At 39.1% G+C, this 24,333-nt stretch overlaps 2 protein-coding genes across 2 annotated transcripts in view; one reads left to right on the top strand and one right to left on the bottom strand.

The window, feature by feature from the left end:
- The window catches only part of LOC122969699 (ephrin type-A receptor 7-like), a 154,523-nt gene extending 151,016 nt beyond the window's left edge, over positions 1-3,507 (top strand). Inside the window, exon 18 of the mRNA XM_044335620.1 lies at positions 867-3,507. Coding sequence (XP_044191555.1) covers positions 867-981 — 115 coding nt within the window. The 3' untranslated portion in view covers positions 982-3,507. The remainder of the gene's footprint in view (positions 1-866) is intronic.
- A 5,232-nt stretch (positions 3,508-8,739) lies between these two features.
- LOC122970162 (prolyl endopeptidase-like) lies at positions 8,740-22,761 on the bottom strand. The gene is made up of 15 exons (XM_044336226.1): positions 22,497-22,761; positions 18,152-18,226; positions 17,912-18,045; positions 17,682-17,812; positions 17,364-17,573; positions 17,111-17,232; positions 16,702-16,807; positions 15,815-16,006; positions 13,898-14,095; positions 12,762-12,865; positions 12,321-12,457; positions 11,282-11,376; positions 11,005-11,136; positions 10,185-10,341; positions 8,740-9,475 (listed from the first exon to the last, which is right to left on the bottom strand). The coding sequence occupies exons 1-15, from the start codon at positions 22,536-22,538 to the stop codon at positions 9,181-9,183; spliced, it is 2,130 nt and encodes a 709-aa protein (XP_044192161.1). The 5' UTR covers positions 22,539-22,761; the 3' UTR covers positions 8,740-9,180.
- Between the last annotated feature and the right edge of the window lie 1,572 nt (positions 22,762-24,333).

Raw genomic sequence — 24,333 nt, 5'->3', positions numbered from 1 at the left:
CATTCTGCAATCTTGCGAGAGTTGAGTTGTTGTCGAAATCAGCTAAATATTTAGCCATGACAGAGTCGGAGAGAGGAGTGCTGTGAGGAGTTTGTTGTGTTGGAATACAGAAACGATAGCTTAGTTTTATCTAAAAGATTTAATGGCTGAATATTTAGCTGATTTCGACAACAACTTAACTCTCCTTGAGCAAGACCTCCTTATTTCTCTGTATGGTCCTTTCCATAATGTTGTCAGACACTTATAATAACAATCTGAGCCTGTCGGTGGCAAAAACAAGCACTTTTAGTGAACGTACATTGACGGGGTGCTATTGCCCCGTCGGATTACACCGCAGCCCAATTTCATGGCTGCCGGCTGAAGTGCTCTCACTCAATACCGGACCAATTGTTCAAAAACTGTTGTCCTCATTAGTCACTTAGACACAAAAAGATTGGAAAATAGGGTCTAGGTTGGAAAAATACCAAAGTTTCCCTTTAACCTGGAGTATTTTAATCAGTGCACAGCAGGTTAGCCCAACATTTTTTACTGGTAAATTGTTTAAATTGAGCAACTCTTTCAAGGAATTTTCTCTAGAATTCAGCAACTCAACACAACTAACATTGTTACTACTTTCTCTAAACTTAACACCAAATTACATGGTTATTTCCAGGAAACTTTCAAGAAATGATTAAGAAATTATTACAACTGTTGGTGAAATAAAACTTTAATTCTATAAAAAATGATAAAATCAGCACCATTTACAACTGGAAACCTAAGGATGACATTATTAGAAACATATTTTCCACCCCACTGACACACATTTTACAAATAAATGTTACAAATTTTGAATTCATTTTGGTAAATCTTAATCTCCGTGTTCACAGAGATGTGCTGAGCCTTGGCATCACTTCCCTGGAGCACCAGAAGCTGATACTGGCTGCCATTCAGACCCTCAGAGCCCAAGTCATCCAAATGCACGGTCGCGGTGTGCAGGTCTAAGAAACAGTCGACACACCCGGTCTCACGCTGCTGCTGCAGACTCACGCATACGTGCAGATGGATGATGATGGGGTGGAGAAGAGGAGTGAGTGAGAGAGAGAGAGAAAGAGAGAGAGAGAGAGCTCTTCCAGACTGAAGGAAAGATGAACAGATCTTTCAGCTAACTGCACTCCTCTATTTACTCCTCCTTCCCACACTTCCTCATGCCTTCCTTGATTCCTTCCTTCCTTTTTTTCTATGAGTCCCCTCCCGAGACGAGCAGCGTTCCTGTCGTGATCGGGGGAGAGGGGGGGGTAGCAGAGGAGTGATGTCATGTGACTTTTCTTTTTGTGACCTCTATCTGCACTTTGACCTTCAATAACTGTGTCAGCTGCATCTCGCTGGTTCTGGATCAGTGCGTAAAGACAAATGACATATTGTCTCTACTAGAACGGGCTCTGTCTGACGCTGACCTCCGAGCCTCAGGAGAGGCAGAGATGTACTACGCTGCAAACACACACCGCTTATGGACCAGTGTTCAATGACACATATATACATTTTGGGTGGAATTTCCCTTTACCACAACATTTCAGAAACAATACTGACAAAGCCAGGAACTATTTTACTGGCCTGGAATGAGACTGACAAAAAATGACTTTCTGCGCCAGCTGATTTCACATCAAACAGGAAGTGATTTATAACGAGGACGCAGAATCATATCGTCATACGTCAGAGCTGTTTTCACATTGGGGCGGTAAATGAACATTTCTGAAGATTTAACATGGCTGGAAGGTAAACCACAGTTTCAGAGTAGCAGCTGTCAGTGGTAAACCGTTAACAAGACTGAGCTGTCCCATGTCAAGAGTTGAATGAGGCATCAAAAAAAGGCTAAAACGAACAGGGCTGACTTACAGTGCGGTCCTGAATAAAGCATATAACGTGTACTCACTGGCTGTGGGTTGATGATATACTGTACTTTCAGGAATATCAGCCTGCTTTTTGTTTTTTCGGAGCTAGTGATGGTAAAACAAAAGCTGCAGGATACAATTGTAAAGCGAAGGGTTGAAAAAACATGTTTGATTTGTTCATTAATTTGTTGTACGTCGCTGTCTGTTTCGCTACTCTCCACCATATTTCTTTTATCCCCTCCGTGCCCTCCAGTTGTCTTTCTATGTGCATCGAAAACATCAAATTTTTTTCCCCTTTTAGCCCGGATGTCGTCTTGGTAACACAATCCTCCTCTCCAAAGCCTCTCTCACTACCACGTTTAATACTCTGTATAGAACTCAGGCCGACTCTGGAAGATGGCCTGAGTCAGATATTTATCCATATTTATTTATGTTTAACACAAACCTCTCCAGAAAAGAAAGGAGGTTAGGAAGGTTTATTTAACTTATAGTATTTAAAAAGAAAAAAAAGTTACTCAAAGCAGTTGTCTTGTTTTTTGGTTTACATCCTGGAATATTTGTTAGTTTATTATATGACCGTGAGTTTATACTAAACAGATTTTTTGTTGTTTTTGTACACAGGAAGTGAGAGGAACACTGGGGGATTTTTACTGTCAGCACACAGTATCTGTGTATTCTTGAACACTGGATCTGCTACAGTTAATTTTAGGTCCATTATCATTGGATTTGCTGTATAATTACAATGTGTGTGTTGCAGTATGGATTCAGTATTACAGAATGTCATTAAGATGTCTTTTTTTTTCGCTGTTGGATTATCATGTTTAATTTACTGTTACTATCACGCTCTGCCATAGTACTGTATGTGGCTGCACTTTTTTTTCCCAGTTAATTCCCAGAATTCTCTCTGTACAGTGATCCGTCCCTCGCCTTTTTCTGTCCTATTTCAATTACAGGAGACTTAAAGGAAGAAGTTTATCGGGGCATTATTTAATTATCATACAGCTTCACGATGAAAGGTACATACATTTTTGACTGGAATATTGTAACTGGTTTGTATTTGGTACAAAATGAGTTTTTCGTTCTTTCTCCTTGTACTCTCCTCTCTGTAACCGTTTTGTCAAAATAAATAAACTCATATGTCCTTTATAGATGTTTCCACGCACATGTTAACATATCCCGAAGAAACACTCCGACGGTCCCTTTTACACACACACACACACACACACACCTACACCTACGAACAAATACACACACGTGCAGTCACTAGCACACAACAAACTGGACCTCGTCACCACGATGAATGAAACTTGAGTTGTTTCCCCGCTCTATCCCCTCTCTCTGTTACTGTGACCATTATGATAGATGTTTAATACTGTAAATATGTATTTGAAAATGCTAAATCTATTTTTATAATTTGTTTGAAGAACAATGTGTTAAATATAATATCTGCTCACTGTGTAAGGGTTTTATTTGTTTGAATTTAGGGCCATAGCCAAGAAACTGGTGTTTGGAATATTAAACTGGAAAAAAAAAAAGTTTCTTTTTTTTGTTAGTTTTTGATGATTTTTACCTGTTAGAAGAAATTCTGATGGCTGTTGCAATATTGAAATGTGTTATTAAAAAATCCAATATAAGCAAATGTTCTTTTCTCCTCGTCTTCTGTTTGGGATTTAATGTGAACTTCAAATCAAAACCACTTATTACAGTATAGTAAGTATAGTAATATTAATTTCAGTGCGTCCTGGTGGGAAAACGCTTAACAGCAACACTAAATTACCTCGAAACATACTTTTGTATCACCGTACTGACATTTCTTGTGACTTATTGGCCAAAATATACACAGATAATGTATTTGCAAGAAGCTAAGTTCAACCAACATACTGGTCTCTACCACATGTAACATTACAGTTAAAAAGTATTATCATTTGAAACGCTAGTTTTGCGATACTCTTGAAATCTTAACAATTCAACTCAAAAATGACACTAGTTTACAAACCTTTGAATGACAATTACTAACTAAACAGTAATTCCACTAAATTCAGACCTCAGATATCAACCTTGTTGTTACCGATGCTTCCTTTTTGTAAATCTGTTTTTGTACATTTGAAAGTACAGCGTCAGAACAACGAACAAAAAAAATCAGCATTCAGCATGTATTGGTATCTAAAACATTTTAAATTATACTTTTTTTTTTATGTTGCCTTCTCTCCTAGAAAAACTTGCTGTACAGCTGTCTAAACGATCAGCTCACACAAACAAAAAGATCTCTCTTACTTGGCATGGAGATAGTGTTGGTTTAAAAGTACCCTGCAGAGTTTTTTATCAGTAGTAGTGCTGCTACAGAGAACACAGCAGTTGCATTGAGCAGCTGATACTGTAAACAAAGGTGGATGGGGTCAATATGATAAACTTTCAATTATCCCTGTACCCTTTAACTTCCCTTCTGGTGCAAAGAAACGAACCAACGGCCTTTAGAGCTTACTTGTTTCTCTTACCTTAAGGCTACCTAGGCCCCTTGTATTTATCTGTTAGCACTTAATGCCTGGTATCCACTTACAACAGAATTCAACTTTCAGTTACCTCTCCAAGCCCTCTTCTGGAGTTCATGGTTTTCTCTTACTCACTCTCTCTCTCTCTTTCAGCTCTATCGTGTGAACTTATTAAGTCTCTCTCTCCGGGACTGAGGTTATATTACTTACTGTTTTATTACGCAACGCCCACCTTTAGATCAGCGCTGAGCATATGGGAAATTATTGTAAATGCAAATTAACTTTGGTTTGGGATTGCTGTGGGCAACTGTGTGGGTGTGCAGAAGTGAGTGTGCCGGTACGTGCTTCTACGCCTGCTCACATGGGTCAGAGTGTGTGCACAATACTGTGTGTTTGTGTGCATATTATGTGTATGTGAATGTACGGGCATGCATTTCAGATTTTTATTTTATTTTATTTCATACACCGTTGCTGCAGCAGCAATCCATACTTTTTATATTACTGTCTTATTGGAGTTGAGGATTGGAGTTTGAGACTTAATGAGTTTCATCTCTGAGCCATCGCTGGTTGCAGCTTTCTAAACCTCCCACGCAATCAAACATCACCTCCTTCAGTTGCTGCTTAGCAGACCCGGGCTAAGCAGCAGTTGAACTCCCGGTGCAGTAACACTGGATTTGGGTAATTCATTATCAGAGGCTTATCATAGATTTCTAACTCACATTTGAGACGTAATGTGATGAAGAAAAGAAAAAAAAAAAAAACTTATTTGCATGTCTTGCTCATCAATATTCAGGGTTAGAAAACTGTAACACCCAGAACTGGTTGCTCTAAAGAAACGCATTTATTTAAATGAACAACCACACAAATGATGCAATGACTATTGTATATTGGATATAAAATAAATACTAAAATCAAGAATACAGCTGTAAAAATATATTGCCGGCTCTAATCTACATAATAGGAATCATGAAATCCTAATAGCCTTGACACTTGACTCCTGCCTGCTCTGGGTCATGAGCCATCTTAGCAGCTGCACACATGCTAAATGAACCGAATAGAGGGCTTAATCAACTGCTATCTGCCCCCTTTTCCCTAGTGGTACAAAATAATAAATGCTGTTAGTCTGAGTGTGATGTCTTAGTATGCAAACAACATATCCCACAGTAACTCTGCTCAGTGGCGAGGGGGGGGGGTTTTGTGTTAGTTGGTATTTTATCAGGCTTCTCACGGTTCGAGCGTAAAGCTTCAATCAGATTTGCCTGTTTATTCACTGTAAATGAGACTGGGACGGGGAGACTGGGAGGGATTCTTCCAAGAGCAAGCGTGATGCAAATCAGGTTTAAAAATGCATTGATTGTATGACCTAAAATCCAAAAATCAAGCCCAAGAATAAGGCCTCTAGTGCTGAAGACCTGCTTAGTTGATTAATCAATTAGATCATTGACGACAATTTTGAGAGCAGATCAATAGTCATTCATCAAGGAAAAATGCCAAGCATTTGAGGGAGGGCTGAAACAATTAGTTGATTAAAATTGCTTTTCTGTTTTTATATAATTTAAAATGAAATATCTTTGGTTTGCGAAATTGCTCTCTTAGAAATTGTAGCGAACGTTTTACAGACTAAATGACTAAAATTAATCAAAAAATAATTGATAGAGTAATTGAAAATGAAAATACTCGTTAGTTGCATCCTTAATTTGCAGGTTCCAGCTTTACAAATCTGGAGGATTAGCCACTCTTCTCTTTTTTTTTTGCAAAAATGAAATAGATTTTGGTTTTTGGACTGTTGGTTCGGACAAAACAAGCAATATGAAGATGTCGTCTTAGGCGCCAGAAATTTGTGATGAACATTTTTCACCATTTTCAAAATTTTTGTAAACTAAATTAGTTGTAAAAATACTTTTGACATTAATAAAGAATGAAAATAATCCTTAGTCACAGCCCTGGCCTCATATATACTCCACCCTTTAGCACCACACAGCTTTTACTGAACCATTAGGATCTGAACTATAACGTACAACCTTATAATAAAAGAAACTTTGGCAGTTGAAAAAAAAAAAAAAAAGAACAAAAACTTCTTAAAAAAAAAAAGGAGTCTAGAAACGAAAGAGGAATAAATGCCACAGAGGTAAAGGAAGAAGCACAAGGTTTCAAAGAGGCACATGGGAAAGCAGATGACACCTCTGTAAAGACATTAGCGATTCCCAGCTGTGTGTTGAGAGCCCTCTCCCCTTCTTGTCCTCCCTCTATCCCTCGCTCCCTCTGCTCCGTGTGAAGATTAAAGCGAGCGGCATAAAGGGGAGAGCAGTCCACCTCTAAGCTAGTGTGAAGGGGAAACTTCCCCCAGCACAAAAGTTCTGCTCTCCGCTCTTTGCCGAAGCGTGCCGCAGCTCAAATCGGCTTTGAGAAATTAATCCCTGCATTATGGAGGGAGTAAGTAAACAAACGGAGGACAGGATGGGGACCTGTGAGTGTGGGGGTGAGGGGAGTGGGGGGGTGGGGAAGGAGTTGTAAGATGGTGAAGCTTTTATAGGTAAAAGCTTGTGTTTCTCCAGAGGAGGAAAAAAAAAAAAAGAAGGCTGTGCTTGCTTGCACACGTGCGAATGCGTGCGTATACGCACTGGTAGCAGAGCGAAGAGGGAACTCAAGAGGTGACGGAGGGGGGGTGAATGAAGGAAATGAAGCAGCAAAAGCCTGCCCAATCCTCTGGGACACTCCTGGGAGGAGAACATCACAGCCTTGTTGCTGCATGATCTTAAACCCCTCTCTGTCTCTCATATGTCCAGCTTATTACTGGGCTTTGTCTTTCCCGGCTTCATTCAACCACTTTGCCCCAGTGGCAAAGAGTCATTGTCTGCAAATCCTCCTCCTCCTGCAGCCTTCTCTACTTTCCCCCCCCTCTCCTTTTTCCCATCCTGTCTCTCCACTGAGAGGTACTTAGATAAGGCACGGGGGTTCAGTCTGACGAAATCAGAACTTCCCACTGAGCCGAGATTAAACTCTGAGTGACCGGACGGACAACTTCTCTCACTCTCTGTGGTTGGCTGACAGACTCGAGGCTGGCGGAGAGTTTCCATCTCTCTTTTTGACAGTTTAAACACCCATCTGTCTGGCTGCCCCCGGAGACTCTCCATAAGTGCACTTTCCGTCTCTCTGCGCTTGTCTGCTTGTTGCCTCTCACTATCTCGCCATATATCTGCCATCTATCACCGCACTCAATCTCTTCAACTTTTCCGCACACACTCTAAAGATCTTTCCACACATCTTTACCTCTCCTCGTCTGTCTCCCCTTGCTTGCTATTTCTGCTCTTACACAGATGTGTTCTCTCTTTCTCTTATCTGCCAGTGATTTCATTTCCCCCCTGCCAGGCAGAGCGACCAGCAGAGAGACAATGTAAAGTATTAAACAGATTGGCATCCTGCTGTTTGGGTTTTTTTTTTTTTTTTAGTCCATAATCCAGCACAACGAAGCAGTCGAGCGGAATGATTCCAAACTGACACACAGCCTTTGACCTCAAGGTGTTGACGGAGGCTGAAACTCGGAGAAGAGTTTCTACAGTGTCATACTGCCACTCGGTGGAGTACATGACAACTGCAATACACAGTAATGACCATTTTGTACTGATGATTACAAAGCATACTCAAATACTCTTGTTACTTCAAATACAAGTTTAATGCGACTGTATATTTCTACTCCTACTGAGCTCCATACAGTCTGCTGACTCCCTTGGTGCATTCAAGAAACGCTTGAAAATTCAGCTCAACACCTGTTTATGGCATTTCTTACGCAATTGTCTACTTGCAGTCATTTCTTTCTTTAATAATTAATAAAAAATATATATTCTGTGTAGCGCTCCTCTCTCATTGTACTTATACTCAGGCAGCTACTTGAGGATTTGTACCACTGCTCTTTCCGAGTCATTGTCCTCTAATACTTGATTTTATTGCCTTGCTTGTAAGTCGCCTATAAAGGCATCTGCCAAATGACAAAATGTAAATGCTCTCCACTACATTTCAGAAATACTTTTTACTCTACCAAATTTATTTGACAGCAACTGTATAGTTACTTTGCAGATAAAGATTTTATAAACAAATTCTTACAAAATATGATGAACTACTGTTGATTACTCAAAAATTTACGAGGCTGACTTAAATGTGAATGAGCTGCTCACATGTTTATGTTTCAGGAACAATATTCCAATAATTTAATATATATAATAATAAAAGACTCATATGATTATATATCATTTTTACCCTGTGGTGTTGCTACTTTTACCTATTTACTGCATACGTCTTCCAGCACTGCTGAACAACTCATATACCATCATTTATTAAGTGCAATATTTAGATTTTCTTATGTCTTATGAAGTAGTTGAAAGAAATAATGATCCAAATAGACATTTTATTGAAAATGCATTATTCCACCATTAATATTCAAATCCAAACTTACAGTAAATGTTCAAAAAAAAAAAGTCTAAAATCCTTCTTTGCAATTGATCGGTTATGTTAATCTTGAGTTAAGAGAATTATTATAAGTATTTTTGATTTTTGTCACACTGTACTTTTTCTAAAGATTTTAATTTTGTTGCATCTTTCTATAACCGTTAAGGGTAACTGCTACATTTGTTCCTCTAATCTTACTCTTCCCTTTTCTAACTTCTAGCCCTATAATTTCCCCTTCATTTCCTCCTAGTTATACAGCTATGCCTTCTTAAAAAAATATCAAAACAAACAAAAGAAATTATGTAAAAAGTCAGCATAATCCCTTAAAAACCTCGCTTATTGTGAATTTCCATCACCTCACTCTCCCTGTCACATTCTCCTCACTCTTTCCAGCGGAGCCCGAGAGTCTCAGCGATGAAGGAATAAATGTGCGTGTCCTCCAAGATGGCCTTTGCAGTGGGTTTCCCTGCCCCATGCCCGCTACGGGTGTCCACCCTGACCATCAGGGGCTGACGCTGCACGGGACTGCTGCCCACCCCGTGCTGCAAGGCAGCGCAGTACTTCAGTGTGTGGAGCGGAACCACACGGTCATCGTGATCTGCCGTCAGAAGCAGGACGGCAGGGTAAGGAGAGCCAGAGTAAGGTGGCTGAGGCAGATTATGGAGAGGAGAATACCTGGGAGAGAAGGTGAGAAAAACTGGTTGGAAGGAAAAATGTGAAGAATCTCTTATCGGGGAGATGAGAGGATATGGGAGCGTTTCGTGAACTTTAATGTGTGATTCAGTTCTTTTGCATATGTGAGTGAGTGTAAAGCTGAGAACAGACCTTGAAATTTCTGAAATCAACAAGGCATTAACACCCCTTAACAACACATATTGTTTTGTTGGATAAATACAAAGAACAACACACACGACAGGTTGACTATTATCAGAGATGTACCACTAGGCAACCCCTGAAAATCCAGCAGGAAGACAAATTCTCATGTGTGACTGTATCAAAATAGAAACAGACATCCATCAAAACCTGTTTGCCTTGCAAATTTATGCTGCAATCAGAGCATAAAAAGGCAAATAAATTGAGAAAAATGTAAGAAATTTGGATGGGAAGTAAGATAAACACATGCGGGCAATGACGTCTGTAAACTCTGATGAGGACAGAACTGAAAGTTGTGGCTTTTATCTAAAACCTGATGGGCTGGATTATAAAATAATCACCACACTATTTAGCTTTTTTCCTTACAGTTCATTGAAACTTTCTGGAGCAGATCATTAATTGGTCAAACAATATTCTCAATATTTCCACCGGTTTAGCAATCAGGATTTGAGTGACATATTTTTGTGCGTGGTAATATTTAAGTGACTTGTTGTGTCTGTGTGTTCCATACTTGATGAGCCACTTAAACTGCTCTGGGTCATCAGAACAGCCATAGTCGGTGGTCCAGGCGTGACCGATGGTGTACTTGTGGAAATTCAGCATATCCATCACCCCCACCTCTGCCACAGCACAGCCGTACAGGTCCGGACGCTGGTTCACGCATGCCGCTGTGTGTGTGCATTTCAAATTTGCGTTATAGATTGAATTTGCTTACAAATACACACACTCATACATCCCCTTTACCTAACACTGTGGGAGACAATCACTCCTAAATGGCCACTTACGCAGCAGGGAAGAAGGCACAAGTTGGGTTTGTGCGATGCCATATGGCAGCCAGCCTTTGGTAAATGATGTGACTAAGCACTGTTTAATGTGCTGTTTAATGGCTAAATTAATTGAGGCTAAGCAGCTAACTACTGTTAGATGAATTTGACATTAGCAATTATGCCAAAGCTATAATACAAAGCATTCAGTATCTTAGCTTTGAAGTTGAGGTGAATTCGGTTTAAGCAGATATAAATATGTGTGTTTTTAGTGGCTTTATGAGTGAAACTGCAAAGAAAGTGGGAGCTGAGCTGTTAAATTGGGGAGAAAGAGGAGGTAAAGCTCCGGATTTCGACTATAAAAATGAAGAGTATGGCTTCCCCACCTTGACAACTTCAACTCCTGTGCGTAACATGTAATGGACTGTTATATAATCGTCCCAAAGATATACCTTTAAAACCCTTTCATTTCATCTTGCCTTCTCCCTCTGACTTTATCACTAGATTTCTCTGTAAATACATAATCACATAATGTAATGACGCTCACACAGCTGATTCTGTACTTACCCACTAACAGCCCTCCATTAGAGGCTCCATTGATAGCGATGCGGCTGGCTGTGGTGTACTTTTCCTGGATGAGATACTCGGCTGCGCACTGGAAGTCATCAAAGCATGTCTGCTTGTTCCCTAATGTACCGGCTACAAAACACATGACGCAGTACAAGTCGGAATTACATCAAGGAACATCATGTTTTAATACTTTCAAACTAACACTGTCTGTCTGTCTCTGATTTACTCTTCAGTATCTCCTGTATTTCTGTGTGTACCCGTCATAAGTCTGTACCTTTGTGCCAGGTGAGGCCGTACTCTCCACCGCCTCTGATGTTGGCCACTGCCAGGACCCCTCCCAGGTGTCTCACATACACCAGGTAAGCAACACTGACCGTACAAAGACAGAGGCAAGAAATAAAAGGATGTAAGTGCACACAAGGTTATGGACGTACATGGGAAAAACTCGTTAGCAGCATAAAAATCTACCTGAAGCACTTTTTTGTTCACAACTGAACAAAATCTAAACATAAATAAATGAATTGAAGTGGCAGATTCAGCAGAAGTGGTGATAGTAGTAGTAATAGTGTATATTTAGAATACATAAAACCTTTTTTCCAATTATTTTTAAATCACACTAACATTTCACTCATATTATACTTATATTATATTCCTATTCTATATATCTACCTTTAGATTACATCTTCATTCCAGTCTTATGAGGTGTCAGGTATTTAGGGTACGTGAAAGTAAACAGTATCGTCACTGATGCCTATACTGACTGCTACATCCTCTCATTTGCAGAAAAATCAGACACAAAGTAGACCCTCATATTTTTAATCTTTGTTTTGAAGTATGCTCCAAGGGGCTGATGATGACAACAGCGGCAAGGACCAGCAATCAGCTCCCTTTCATATTTTATTTCCAAATAGCACCTCCCTTCCCGAGCTTATGTAACCCAACTAATGAATGTGAGCTGTATGATATACCGCGCAAAATACATTTTAAAATGTGTCGTTTCCTGAAATTGTAGCACCTAACGCGAAATATAACAGTCACAGCACAAAGCAGCAGAGATAATAAGGCTAGGATCTGATGATAGACAGAACAAACACAGCCTCTTTGTTAGTTTTTTTTAGAAAACTGCCGTGTAAATGACTTTGACAGGCACCTGTACATATCACTCTATCCTGGACTATTGATAGCGATATTTATAGTTACACCTCTACCAGTTTGTACTTGATTACTCTTCATCTGTCTCTGCTTGTCTCTGATATCAGAGAAGACAGTTGTTAAAAACGGTTAAGCGAGTTGCCCAGAGAACTTGTACCTACTTGTAGTATGGTTGAATGGAATTCTCAAATCCTCCGTATCCATAAAGAAAGACAGGATGAGTCCCGTCTTTCTTCAGGCCCTTGGCGTGGACTAAAAACATGGGGATCTTGGTTCCATCTTTACTGGGATAAAACACCTAAAAATATAATAAGAACTGTATTATGTGGCATAGCTTTCACACTCATGTTTTTTCTACAAGTCAAAAAAATGAGCTGTTCACACATATCATTTACCACTTCCTTTATCATAATGCATATGTTTCTGGGAAATCTGCATCACGCTATGAATTTGCAACCAGTAAATGTGATAATATAACAGGAAGATATGATATGGAAGGTGAGAGAAAAAAATACAAAGAAAGAAGAATGGGGAAGTTTTAACAAGAAGACGTATGGTCTAATTTAACATATAAGTAAAGAACATAGAAAACAGTACATTACCTGGGTGGTCTGATAGTCTTCTTGCTTGATGCCTTTTACCTCCACTTCCCTGAACACTCTGGGTTCTGGGTTCGACTTGCTCAGGTCACAGTGGTAAATGATACCTGGGTACCAGAGAACAAAGGCCATGTAGGTTAGAGGTTACTGTGTGTTTCTGCAATTGCATGGGGATATTTTAATAACTCATTGTTCATATTAGGTATGAGGATGTTAACGTATTAAAAGTCAGAAGTGCCTTTGGTGATCCCCTGACTTTTGCTCTAGCACCACCATAAAGTTCACATTTGTGGTTTCAGTGAAATGTCTCAACAAGGATTGGATCATGAAACTTGGTACAGACATTCATGTCCCCCTGAATTTGTCCAATATTTTGGTTTATGACCAACTACCTGCAAAAATATAATATCCTCAGCTTTACTTTGTGTTTAAAACTTAAGTAAAATAACATTTTTTGTCATGCCAACTCTATGTGGGACATGTTCAGTGGTAGTTCTGATTGATTACTATGGGCTGTTCACAATTTTTCAAGTCTGTCTTAAAACATCAGTCAGGTGTCCAAATGGTGAGGTTTTCTTCATGTAATCATTCCTCCTGTTCATACTGGCTATCAAAATATCCCCTTCAAGTACCCTGTCAGTGTAAATGATGGGAGGCCAAAATCCACAGTGTGTCCACACAGTCATTTAAAAGTTGATGTGAAGCTTATATGAGGCTTCAGCAGTCTAAGTTAGTCATATCAAGTGGATATCTGCCACATTTACAGTCTTTTTCACATAAAATTCCCTCTGTGTTTGCCTGTTGAGCTGTGGTAGAAGTATAGTAACAAAAAGAGATGTTTTGGCACTAAAAAGACTGTAACATTGAAAGATATCTACTTGATTGGACTAATTTGGATGGCTGAAGCCTCATATTAGCTTCAGATAAACTTTTAAATACATTTACAGAGGGAGGCTCATGGATTTTGGCCCCCGTCACTTACATCCTAAGTGCATTATGAAGGAGAAACACTTATATTGATGTTCATTTGGGTACCTGATTGTTTTAAGACAGACTTGAAAAAATGTGAACCTTTGGGTGTTGTGTTTCTTGGCAGTAAATATGCATGATGCATTGTTATTACTACTGGCAGACATTACCTGGTGTAGTGAAGGAGGTAAACTTGTAGAAGAACTCAGAGTGTTTCTTCTTGCAGCTCACTCCGGCCACTGTGCCAACGTCCAGCGGCAGGTCCCTGACCAGCTGGCCTGTCGACAGCTCGTACAGCTGCAGAATGTCTTTCACGTCATGGAGGTAGTTGACCAGCAGGTGGTGGTGGTTTACACAGGAGACGAGGCCTGCAGAAGGATACAAGGAGGAAGCAATAAAAAGTAAACATGATAGCATGAATCTGGTTTCATTGAAAACAAAGAGAAACTGTATCCTAATTCTGTCTGTTACTATCAGTATTAATTCCTTCACGGCTAATTTACCTTTTTATCTTGATATTAAAGAGTCATTTCATAATCCTTTCATAAAGGCAGTTACTTAGTTATTGACTATGGATTGATTGTGACTGTATTGATTTGTTAATTCAACTGAGGTGTACAGGTAGATTTAAGAGTTAAAGAGGTATATAGAAGTCTATATCCATTTACTGAAACCTTATTAAATCTCATTAACAGCCTGCAGAGGGCAGTCTAATATACTGTAAGTGTGATGCATTGTAAATACAGCCTTATTGCTCAGCAGATGGCAGTGGTGCTAGAGGCTGCTATCTCTTAGTTACTGTTTATTATACACACATTAACCAAAACTCCATATATGGTATTCCCCTTCATGCATCATCAGTGTCTGGACAAGGACAATGGAGAGTAAACTGATGAATCACCGACTGTACAATTTATATCAGACTTCATAAGCAATAATTGGCAGCCCAACCACCTTCACTATTAGGCCCCACTTGAAGTCGATATGGCACAAAAATTTATATTGGACATATTATTGAACTGATAACTGACCTATTACAAGGCTCTAAAGAGCTTGACACACGATGGCATCATTAAAAAGAAGACAAGGCACACTTTAGAAGATGAAGCCTCTGACTTGCCAGTCAATGAACCAGCTGCATGAGTATTCGATTATATTATACAAGTTATTAAAACTTCAAAAGCAAGGGAGTAACATGATATTATCGGATGTAACTTTCGACTTCCTTCTATTAAGTGCATGCATACTGTTAGTGTTTGATACCATGGCAATAAGCGTATTGTACCGCTATAAACACATAAGACATATACAAACACAACAGTAAGCAGAAAAAATAGTTCAAAAAAAAATATAAAATGATCATAATAATTTAAAAGCTCACATAAAATAGTATGTATACAGAAAAATATAATATAATAATATAATAATGGAGAAAGCAAAAGACCACAAACTTTCACAAATAAAGCAGTATCATTAATATAATAATCGTCCAATATAATTTCTATCATTGAATCTCTCTATCCAAATATTTTATTCACCTCTAAATTTGTACTGGTGTGTGTGCATGTGTGTGTACTTATTTCTCGGAGGAAATGACAACATTCACTGTTGTATGGCTGACTGATTTTATAATTACAATTTCCATCATTCGACTGACTAATAACAGAAAAAAAGTTAGACAAAGTGCTTATGGGTCAAGTTTCACTTTTTGAGCAGAGTTCCCTCTGACGAACATCTTCAACCACATACAGAACTTCCCACTTGTGGTCCGAAAGTCATCGAAACATGAGGTCAGAAATTCAACGAAAAAGTGTTTTGCAAGATTTTAGTGGCTAAATTGTGGAACTATGATTCCTTGTATAAGCCCTTTAGGTATTGCTAAACCCTTGAGGATTTTATACACTGCTGAAACAAAGCGGCGGCTGTCATGCCAACAAACGTCTGTTATACAAACCCACTTACATTGATGTAGTACTGAAATCTCAGACTCACTAGATTTCTCCTGTAGGGAACTGATACTGTAGTAGTTGAACTATACTACCTGACTTTCACTTCTATACTCCATTGTCATCTCCGTTTAGTCTCACCCAGGACATCCTTGTCGTGCTGCGGTATGAGTGTTGTCCAGTGCTGCTTGTCTGGTTTCTGGATGTCTATGTTGATGAGACAGTACCGAGGAGCATCCGAGTTGGAGTGGAAAGTGAATACAGTTCCCTCGTTGGTGATATAGGAGTACTGGGCGTCAAAGTTGTCCACGAGTTTGACCCATGGCAGCAGGCCTGGAGGAGGACATTCATTAAATTACAAGATAAACTTAACAAAGAAATACAGCTCGATTATAAAAGATGCATCACGTGATTTTTATTAATATCACTGAACACTGGAAACTCAAGGCCCAAACACCCCACCCAACCCTTCCCCTGAAATATGGTTGCCAGTATAAACCGATGACACGATTTCACAATAAGCTTGCATTAAAAATTCCTTTTTTGGACCTGAAAACCTCAATGTGAGTTTTGAAATCTTCACCATCTGGTGAAATAATCGTTGAGTCACTGGCATTGGCATCGACTACCCAGACAACCCACTGTTGATACAGCAGTTATTTTGTGCTATTAATATATAAAGAAAGTTTCGTTTGCCACTTTAAAATCTGCGAGCAGATGAGTTTTTTAATGAATCCATGTTTGATGTGAGAAGACACATGTCTATTGCTTTTCTACTGCTATTTTTCAACTGAAAATTTAAAACAGCACTTAGTAATATAAAGTTGATGCTGTCAATATTAAAAAGGTATTTATGGACTTTAAAGGATTTAGTTTACAGCTTCACTTAGATCAATTTACTGTTACATCAACTTAAGAGTAGTACAAAAAAAAGCCACAACAGACCTTTGGTTTCATTTTATACCTGTCATCCTACTTCTCAAGAAAGCATGTGATCTGAGTTGTGTGCTTGTCACAAGGCTACAGACCTGTGATGCCATTGGGGAGCTGCTGAAGGTCACAATACCACAGCTGGTTGACAGGCTCACAGCCTTCAGTGATGGACAAAACAGCATATCTGCCATCATCTGATATCTGAGAAACGAAGGAAGAAAGGAGTGAGAGAAAGATTCGTGATTATGTGAATGTAGCACTTGCTATGACAAGTTTTAACTTTCTCTCACCACTCCTATTGAGAAACACAGCACACTCATCCTAACCAACCATCCGACAAACCAACCAGTGAGGTCATCAATTTGCATTTCACAATTTAAACATTTTCACCTAGAGTCAGTAAAAGGTGTGCTTAAGTGATGGCTTTAAATTAAGCTCTAATTAGCTGCAAATTGGTGAATATGATCTCAATTAATAATGGACTCGAGTTTAGTATTTACTTACTGTAACTGAGCTGTGCCACTTGGGATGATCGGGGAACTCTGCAACCAGAATGTCTTCAGACTGCTTGGTGCCGATGACGTGGAAGTAGAGCTTCTGGTTGATGTTAGAAGTGGTCTCTGTGCCTTTAGCCAAATACAGAAAGATTAAGTCTTGACTACATTTACATTAGTCATTGTACGGTACAATGTTTAGGTTAAAGGTGTTGTTTCTCTGATGCATCATATGCTAGTGTGCACAGGTGTCTCTTCCTCACCATCAGTCTTGCCTTCCTGGCGTGGGTAGCAGTTGTAAAAGACACCCTTCGCGTCGTGAGTCCAGGCCAGGCAGCTGAATTTGACCCTCTCCAGTACATCAGGCAGTGGGGTGAGGTCATCGGCCTTCATGAAATGCACTGTTACCCAGTCTGAGCCACTGCTACTCAAACCATATGCAAAATATTCACACTCCTCTGATAGACGGCCCACTGGACAGAGAGAGGGACAAAGAAAAGGGGGAAGTGAGCACTATTAATCTTTTTTCATGCCTCTGCTTGTCTATATGTGCAGTATATATGCACTAATGTTTGGCTCACTTTTCAGCGCCACAGTGCCGTCTTCGGACAGCTTATTGGGGTCAAAGAATACGGTGGCAGGTTCATCAAGAGAGTCCTGCACATACAGCACACTCTGGTTCTGGAGACCTTTGTTGTGAAAGTAAAAATACCTGAAAAGAAAAACAGGAAATAAAGTTACAGTAAGCAAGTCCTTCTCCTAAGTGTAGCTGTTTTTCTGTTGTAACAATCCCTTTGATTTTAGCTGGTACCTCGTTCCTCTTTTGTAAGGGCAGCTGTATTTGGGATAATCATAAAGCTCAGTGAGACGCTGGTGGAACTGAGCCCGGACAGCACACTGCTCCAGGTACGGCATGGTCAGTTTATTCTGCTCCTCAACGAAGGCCTGAGAAACAAAAAGGGAGAAGAGGGTCAACATTTGTAGATTTTTCCATGAAAGCACTGAAAGGCTTTCTACGCAAGTCCCCTACACGTTACGTATCTTCACATACCATCGTTTCTTTGCTGTCAGGGTCCTCCAGCCATGCATAGGGATTGCAGATCTTAGTCCCATGGTAGTCATCCACCTGCTCCAAGGATATTCAAGTTAAACAGGAACAAACTCACCAGCATACACACCCAATCAACAACTGTGTTATATCTTTGGCATTCAAACTTGATTTTCTTGACAGAAGGGAGTCTCTTGTGCAATGCTATGGTTTGAACTTCCTTCCAAAAACAATTTTCAGTAGAACTGACAAGCATCTGTACTTGTGACTGTCAAATGTGTTTAAAATTTTGAAAGACCGACCTTGCAACAGCGGACAGACTGAATTTGTTGCCCGTTCACTCACCACACACACACACTGTGTCCATTGTGTTCATGGGAGGCACCTGGTCAATGTTCTAGTTTCCAGTAATCTCAATGAGAGATCATTTCCCTTTAGTTTTCAATTAACCTAAAAAGTTGTGTTAACACCTTCTTATGCTTAGATGTATCACATTAGGTTAGTAGTCTTTTTATATATATATTTATATTTTATAGAGCCAACCACATTTTCCATTTAGATATCAAAGTGCAGCCAACTGCCAACATTGCTGGTGAGTTGTGGTGTCAGAGACAAATTTGTGTACTTACGAATGAATACAGTATCAGACAAAAGTTTGGACACGCTTTCTCATCCAAGAATAGGAAGGTGTGTCCAAACCTTTGACTGGTTCTGCACTCTAAGCACATTTAAATTATACCAAATTTCCTGTAAAGCACTGCAGGATTATTCCTGAGAATTTAACCATAGTTTGGCATTGTTTAATGACAATACCACTATAAAGCACCTTTCCTCTGATGTATTTATACCTTTCTGTCTCTGTCGAGAATACTCCTACATTCAGTTCTCATGAAGTCAGTGGACATGTTCCCAGTCCTTCACCTACGCGTTCTAAATTGTCTTGAAAACTGCTGTTGGAGCATGTCCATCTCTAAGAATGGACGTCCTGTTTCCTAAGACATTGTGGGTAGGTATCACGTCACGAAATACAAGCATCGGTGTTTGACGTCTGAGGAGAGTCAAGTCAGTTTTATTTGTACAGCCCAGTACCACGTAAGTATTTACAATGTATCAAAAGGCTTTAGAGGCCGACAACGTAGTAAACCACGTTTTCTGTTCCATCATCTTCCCTTCAGCTATTGTCTGTTGCCGTACACATTCTGCATTAGTGCGGACATGGTGCTCAAAGAAAAATCGGTATGAGAAAAAAGACCGACAGTTACAGTACAGACGAGTTTGGATCTGAACTTGTGTGCCATGACGGTGCATCTGCTGAACAAGCCCTTTGTTGCAACTGCTCAAACATGTTGTGATTCTTGAAAGCAAGAATCTTGTCTCCCACATCACACCACCTCCAAGATGAGACTGCAGGGTGTTACACATGATCAATCTGCAACCGTGAAAAGCGTGGGGGGAAGTGTTTCACTTCGTATTGATGTCTTCACACAGGTTGGAGTGGAACACTTGGCGAGCACTACTGACATCTCACATCACATAAATCTGGTAATCAAGTTGTCAAACACGTTAGCTCCACATCATATTTTAAGATTACAGAAAACTCGGCATAAATTGTACTCAGATATTGGCTAATAATGACTTGTGTTAGAAAAGTTGGAACCTGAAAAAGGCCTATATTTACATACAATTTCTCTCAATGTCTGGATATAATGAAAGAGAAGTTTAGAAATTCACCTACATGTTGTCTGCTTCGGACAGAACGCCATTTTTACAGAGCAACTAGAATTATGCTACACCTCTGGAAAAATAGCTGTTACACAGATAAATGAGTGGATAACATCAATTATTTTAATAAATGTATGTTAGCTAGATTCAAAGCTAATATTGTAAAAATGTTTACCTAATTTTGATATTTGGTATATGTTTATAATATTTTATCTGATCTTGTCATTCAGTTTACAAAGCATGCATGTGAACCAGTAAGCAAAATGATGGCTGAATGATGTTATTCATCAAATGAACTAGATTTTTGGTTTTTAAAATTAGTCATGAAAAAGTGCACTTTTAACTTTTTATCAAGCAGATATCTAGGCCTCATCTGCTTTAATCCATTCATTGCATCTGCTGAGATGTGATATGTACATGCACTGCCATTTTTACAGTATGTGTGAGCGTGAGTTCGTCATTGCCAGTATATCTCTCCCATACGTGACATTTTGTAATTTCCCTTTGTCATTTTATTTCCTTAAAACTGCAAATGATGCACCAGCCAGGTGCATCACTTGCACCATCAGGCAATGCCTATCTGTCCCTGCTGTAAAATACTTCAATATGTTTCCTTATGTTGCCTAGAAAGGTTACTCATTAAAATTTTGATACTGGTGCGTCAATTGCAGACACTGCAGAATTTTATACAGTTCAAGGGAGCAAGTTTCAAGTATAATTAAGACGTACACTCAGGGCTATAGATACCACTGAAGACGTGAAAGTCATGTCCTTGGTATTTTTTCTGGGAAGGTGAGGTTTTTAAATCAGTTTACACCCTACAATAACGAAACAAAGTACATATGGTGGGTTGGCAAGGCTGATTCTGATACTCTTTACAATCAACTTTTACTGTTTTAGGGGGATAATATAAATAATTGAGTCATTAAATTGAAGCTAAAATTATTAGTTGATTGGTCAGTCAGTCAATAGATAGAAAATTAATCTTAAATTCATTTTGATCAAAAAATTAAACACATTCACTGGATCCAGCTTCTAAAATGTGTTAATGGTTTGCTTGGTCTTCTATGATGTTTTCTTAATCTTACATGAATGTAAATTGAATGTCTGTGGCTTTTGGACTATTAATCAGATAAAACAAGCAATTTAAATAAGTGAGCTCGGGCTTTGGGAAATTGGGAATTGGGAATTTTCCCTCTATTTTCTGACATTTTACAGAATAAACATTTAATAAATTAATTTATTAAATAATCTGCAGCTAAATCAGTGCTGAAACCACCGTTAGTTGCAGCAATCAATTAAGATAAAAATAGATTTAACGTTTATCCACCAGAAACCTGTTCCTGGAAGTGTGGTGAAGGCTTTGAAACAGCCTTTAAATCATCACACTGTGAGATCAAATTTACAGAAAACCAGTGGTGGAAAGTAACTAAGTATTACATTTACTCAAGTACTGTACTTAAGTACAATTTTGAGGTACTTGTACTTCACTTGAATATTTCCATTTTATGCTACTTAATACTTCCTCCCCACTACATGTCAGTCTTACAAAAAGCAGTGTGTAGTCAAGGTCACATTTCAGATGTCTATGAGTTGTTAAAAGCTCAACTGAATAGTGATTTTTCCCTCTAAATTTCTCATATGGTTTAATTTCAATGGATGTTCAAATGATCCAATATTTCACCAAAAAGCAAAGATTAGAGAAAAAAATCCAAAAACGTTCATTCTTTCCTCTCCCATTAATCATCTCACGACCCCTCAGATTAATCTGGTGACCCTTTGGAGGGGCCTGACCCCTAGGTTGGGAACACTAGACTAAACAAGATAACTGTATATAAAGTAGTTCACACTTGCTCCACCTAAAGCAGCCACAACAGTAACATGCTGCTCACACACTGATGCTTCACTATTAATAATCCAATGATGTCATATTTATCAGTCAGAGGGCCCAAACCACTACTTTTACTGCAATACTATAAGTACATTTTGCTGTTAATACTTATGTACTTTTACTAAAGAAGGATTTTTCATGCATGAATTGTAATGGAGTATTTTTACATTGCTGTATTGGTACTTTTAAGTAAAGAAACTGAATACTTCTTCCACCACTGCAGAAAGCTGATCACTTGAATGTGTGCAAACTTATGCTGGGAGAATAATTCAATATATTTTTCACTTCATTTTGATATTAGAGAGGTGTATTATTGCACACATGAGTGGTCATAGGCCTAAACGGATGTTAAATGGAGGACACACCTTAGTGGAGCTCTGACAGTCTCAGCAGAAAATAGTGGCCATTATGGGTGTAGTTTAACTGGGCTGCTGTTTCATGGGATGATGGTGTAACTTACATTACTGAAGTGAATGACAAACAACAAACAGCCACGTGTTTACTTTCTTTCTCCCTCTCGAGCGTTAGCTGACGCCGCGTGACTTTTTCCGTCGCTATTAAAAGTTTTGTTTTTGTATCTTCAATCATTCGCCATTTGTGTTTCTTTCACCCTCCACCCACATGACTTGTCTTTCTCTTCCTGGTCTCGCTTTCCCTGCTTGCGGTGTGCTCGCTGCACAGATAACAGAGAAGTCAAGCAGACAGAAAAAGAGACGGCTGGACTTTGTCACTGACCTTACTCTCATCTCTGCGCGCAGCCGGATACTTAAACGCCATGGCGGAGTTTCCTAAATGTGTTCTTCTGTGTCACCGAGTCGTCTTACTGTTGCTAGTTTGTTTGTTTGTTTGTTTGTTTTATCTTTTTTTGTTCTTCTAAATGCAGCGTCTTAACGCAATCAGTGGAGCCTTGAAATGAAAGTGAAAGCATTTTTTCCTCACACACGCACACACACTCGTACAAGCCGCCTTCGGCTGCGCCTCGTACAGGAAATGACGTGTCATGGTCGACAGACGCTCAGAGCACACGTGCGTCTATGTGCTTGTGCGCGTTTCAGGTTGAATACATACCACAAGATAGCTGATGGCCTAGATACGAAGTTTCATGACGCAACATCCACATGTTTTTCCCCCAAAAATGAAATACTGAAATTTTATTTCTCTTAACAAAAATGTACATTTACATGACAGCCTAATGAAAATAGGCTACAGTAAGGTTATTCAGGATTTTTCAGTGCAGAGGAAACGCAGGCCTATATGTTTGACTCATTTCTTTTAATTCATTTAAGAGTAAAATAGATTTATACTGTTTTGGATTGCATCTGAGGTCAGATTTCATGTTTCACATTAGTAAGTTACAAGTTATTTAATACTCATTTGGCTAAAAATGACTTGCGGACATATGCTCTGTGTTACACAAGGAGACTAGAGATGTACTTTATTGGTTATTCGCACACAATAAACAGCAGCCTGCTTAATTTATGGTTGATTATAAGTTGTGTTGTTGTTGTCTTAAAAGAAATTAACAAACAAATTATGTTCAACTGCCACCTATTTGTGTGTGTGAAAAACATATCTGCTCTGGTCCAACAGTGCTGAAGTTGTGGAATTAAAAAAGTGTTAGAATACACTCATTAAAATTTAATTTCTGGTATTAATTAGACTTAATTTTAGCAGCATGCACCGCTCAAACAGCACGGTTATATTCACTGTGAATTACATGAGCCATGTGTTTATTTTGTTGTCTACAGTGGATTTGTGACATAAGCTATGAAAGTCAAAACTTCAGCGGCCATCAGGGGGCCAAACATTTTTGCAGGAAGGCCACTGTTTGCCTACCACTGGGCCACAGTGTTGAGTCATACAGCAAAATGCCTCTTGAGCCCTTTTTGATAGCCGCTGTAGTCTAATTATAGTAATTTTTTTTAGCATTGAACTTGACACCAAAAAGAAGCTAACAAAGAAAAAGAAAAGAAGGATGGGTTTGTTTGCATGGGCACACCAGCACATGTAGGCATCCAGACCTCACAGAGCATAAGCAAGAGGAGGTTGTGCATTGATACTAAGAGCTGCATCACTTGTGGAGATATGGCACGTGCACTGAGTCATGTTGCTAAAAGTCTGTTTGGATAAAAATAAGATGCATTAGAATTATTGTGGATTTCATTCATCAGAAAACAGCTGCATGGAATTACAGGCTACTTAAATCCTTTCTAGGGCAGCGACCATTATTGTCATTAGTAGATGATTAGGTTAATCTCACAAAATGTTAGGACAAAATGAGACACAAACAGATATACAAAACCCAGAGATGTTTAATTAACTGTACAATGGTCAAACAGCTAGAAATGCAGCAAACACTCACATGTGAGAAGCTGAGTCCTGTGAACATTGAGCATTTTTTTGTGACAATTGATGTAAAGAGTCTTACAGTGTGTCAATGACAACATCTGTATTATGTCTTTGGCAGTAAAACACAGGCACATTCAAGAGCACAAGTACGAGCATAATGGATTTTTTCCTGTCATGGCCAAACCAAAGACGTAAGACATCTGCATTTGAAGATAAATCTGTC

This window comes from Thunnus albacares, chromosome 19 (genome assembly GCF_914725855.1).
Source record: "Thunnus albacares chromosome 19, fThuAlb1.1, whole genome shotgun sequence".
NCBI classification, from domain to species: Eukaryota; Metazoa; Chordata; class Actinopteri; order Scombriformes; family Scombridae; genus Thunnus; species Thunnus albacares.
The sequence above is the reverse complement of the archived record's forward strand: the minus strand, read 5'-3'. Positions and strand labels throughout refer to the sequence as shown.

Coding starts and splice junctions, on each gene's coding strand:
- LOC122970162 (XM_044336226.1), bottom strand. CDS start 22,538: ATGGCGTTTAAGTATCCGGCTGCGCGCAGAGATGAGAGTAAG. Junction 18,227..22,496: donor CGCGCAGAGATGAGAGTAAG/GTCAGTGACAAA, acceptor TCCTTGGAGCAG/GTGGATGACTACCATGGGAC. Junction 11,137..11,281: donor CGGCCTCACCTGGCACAAAG/GTACAGACTTAT, acceptor TGTGTTTTGTAG/CCGGTACATTAGGGAACAAG.